The sequence below is a fragment of the Otolemur garnettii genome, unplaced genomic scaffold, assembly GCF_000181295.1.
Source record: "Otolemur garnettii isolate 467f Iridium unplaced genomic scaffold, OtoGar3 scaffold00024, whole genome shotgun sequence".
Lineage (NCBI taxonomy): Eukaryota > Metazoa > Chordata > Mammalia > Primates > Galagidae > Otolemur > Otolemur garnettii.
In genome coordinates, this window is record NW_003852419.1 from 6,783,133 (window position 1) to 6,784,510 (window position 1,378).

At 41.9% G+C, this 1,378-nt stretch overlaps 1 protein-coding gene across 3 annotated transcripts in view; it reads left to right on the forward strand.

Moving 5' to 3' along the window:
- Positions 1–1,378, forward strand: part of PPP1R21 (protein phosphatase 1 regulatory subunit 21) — a 66,539-nt gene that overhangs the window by 35,156 nt on the left and 30,005 nt on the right. For all 3 annotated transcript variants that reach the window (XM_003787903.2, XM_003787904.3, XM_023512119.1), the window contains exon 13: positions 191–283. In XM_003787903.2, coding sequence (XP_003787951.1) covers positions 191–283 — 93 coding nt within the window. The remainder of the gene's footprint in view (positions 1–190; positions 284–1,378) is intronic.

Here is a 1,378-nt window from a genome sequence, read left to right on the forward strand (position 1 = left end):
GCCACCTTAGGTGTATGTGGCTGGCGCCTTAGCCGCTTGAGCCACAGGCACCGAGCCTGCAAAGATTTTAAGAGCCATTACTTCCAACATATTACACGTAGTCTTCATTCTCTGTTTTCCTTCCCCTAAAAGACATGGGAGCAGTCCACTTTTCAGGAAAGTGCTTAGGTTCGTGAATTTGGTTTCCTAGGTACGGAGCCAGACGGACTCCTTCGGACAAACTACAGTTCTGTCTTAACACATGTTGGTGCTGCTCTGCATGGATTTCATGATGTCATGAAAGGTAAGCCTTGAAAAATAATACAAATAAGCTTAAAACCTTCACCCCGCTTTCTCAGATATTCTGGAATAACATTTAAACCAGTGCTGCCAAGGGTAATAGACCCCAGATAAAGACTTAGTGGAATTTGGATTACGTCGACGCGCATAGCTCACTGCCTTCTGCTTTTCCCATCTGCTTCATTTTTGAAGGTAAACAAGTGCTGAAGAGAAATCCTGTGCATAGTACTCTGGCCAAAAATACATTACAGTGACTTTGGCCAGGTATGCTATTCAGAGGCATTGCACAAAATATTTTGCACTTGTCAGATGCCAAGTATGAAGGAATTGAGGGAACCAGGCTTTAAAGTCCTCAGAATAATTTTCCACCATCCTGTGCATTTTAATGTTTAAATGCCTGTTTTGCATCCTATCTTATTCAACATATTCTTAAGAAATGAAGATCTGTTTTTAAACCTTGGACAGTTTTCTACTGCCTTTGTGCTAAGAACATAGTCTGCTGCAGGGCAGAGGGAAATCTTCTAAAGAATTTCATATGCTTCTTTGCAGGTGATTCTTCCTCCTGACTAATCTAAAGCTTTGTATTGCTTCTGGGCTTTCTCCTATTTTTCCTTTTAGAGACTGTTAGGAGAGGGCAGGGCTTTTGGAAATAGCCCAGGTACCTAGATGATTTATTGTGGTCTCTTATTAAACAATTAATAACTAGTTACTAACTTCACAGAAAATAATTTTAAAAAACATAAAACTGTGTTGTAGAACATCTGTAAGAGGGGGATTTTTAGAGCTCTTTTATAGATTGGCACATAGCCTGAGGCACTGGGGTTCATTTTTGGTCTCGGCGTCATTACCAGATGCCATTTTACCATTCAATCTGGAGTGTGGGCCTTCCTGCGGCTTATTTTTAATTATTTTTTTATTTTTTGAGACAGAAGCCTCAAGCTATCCCCCTGGGTAGAGTGAGTGGCATCACCGCTCACAGCAACCTCTAACTCCTGGGCTCAAGTGAGTCTCCTGCCTCTATCTCCCAAGTAGCTGGGACCATAGGCACCTGCCACAATGCCTGGCTATTTTTTGGTTGCAGCCGTCATTGTTGTTTGGC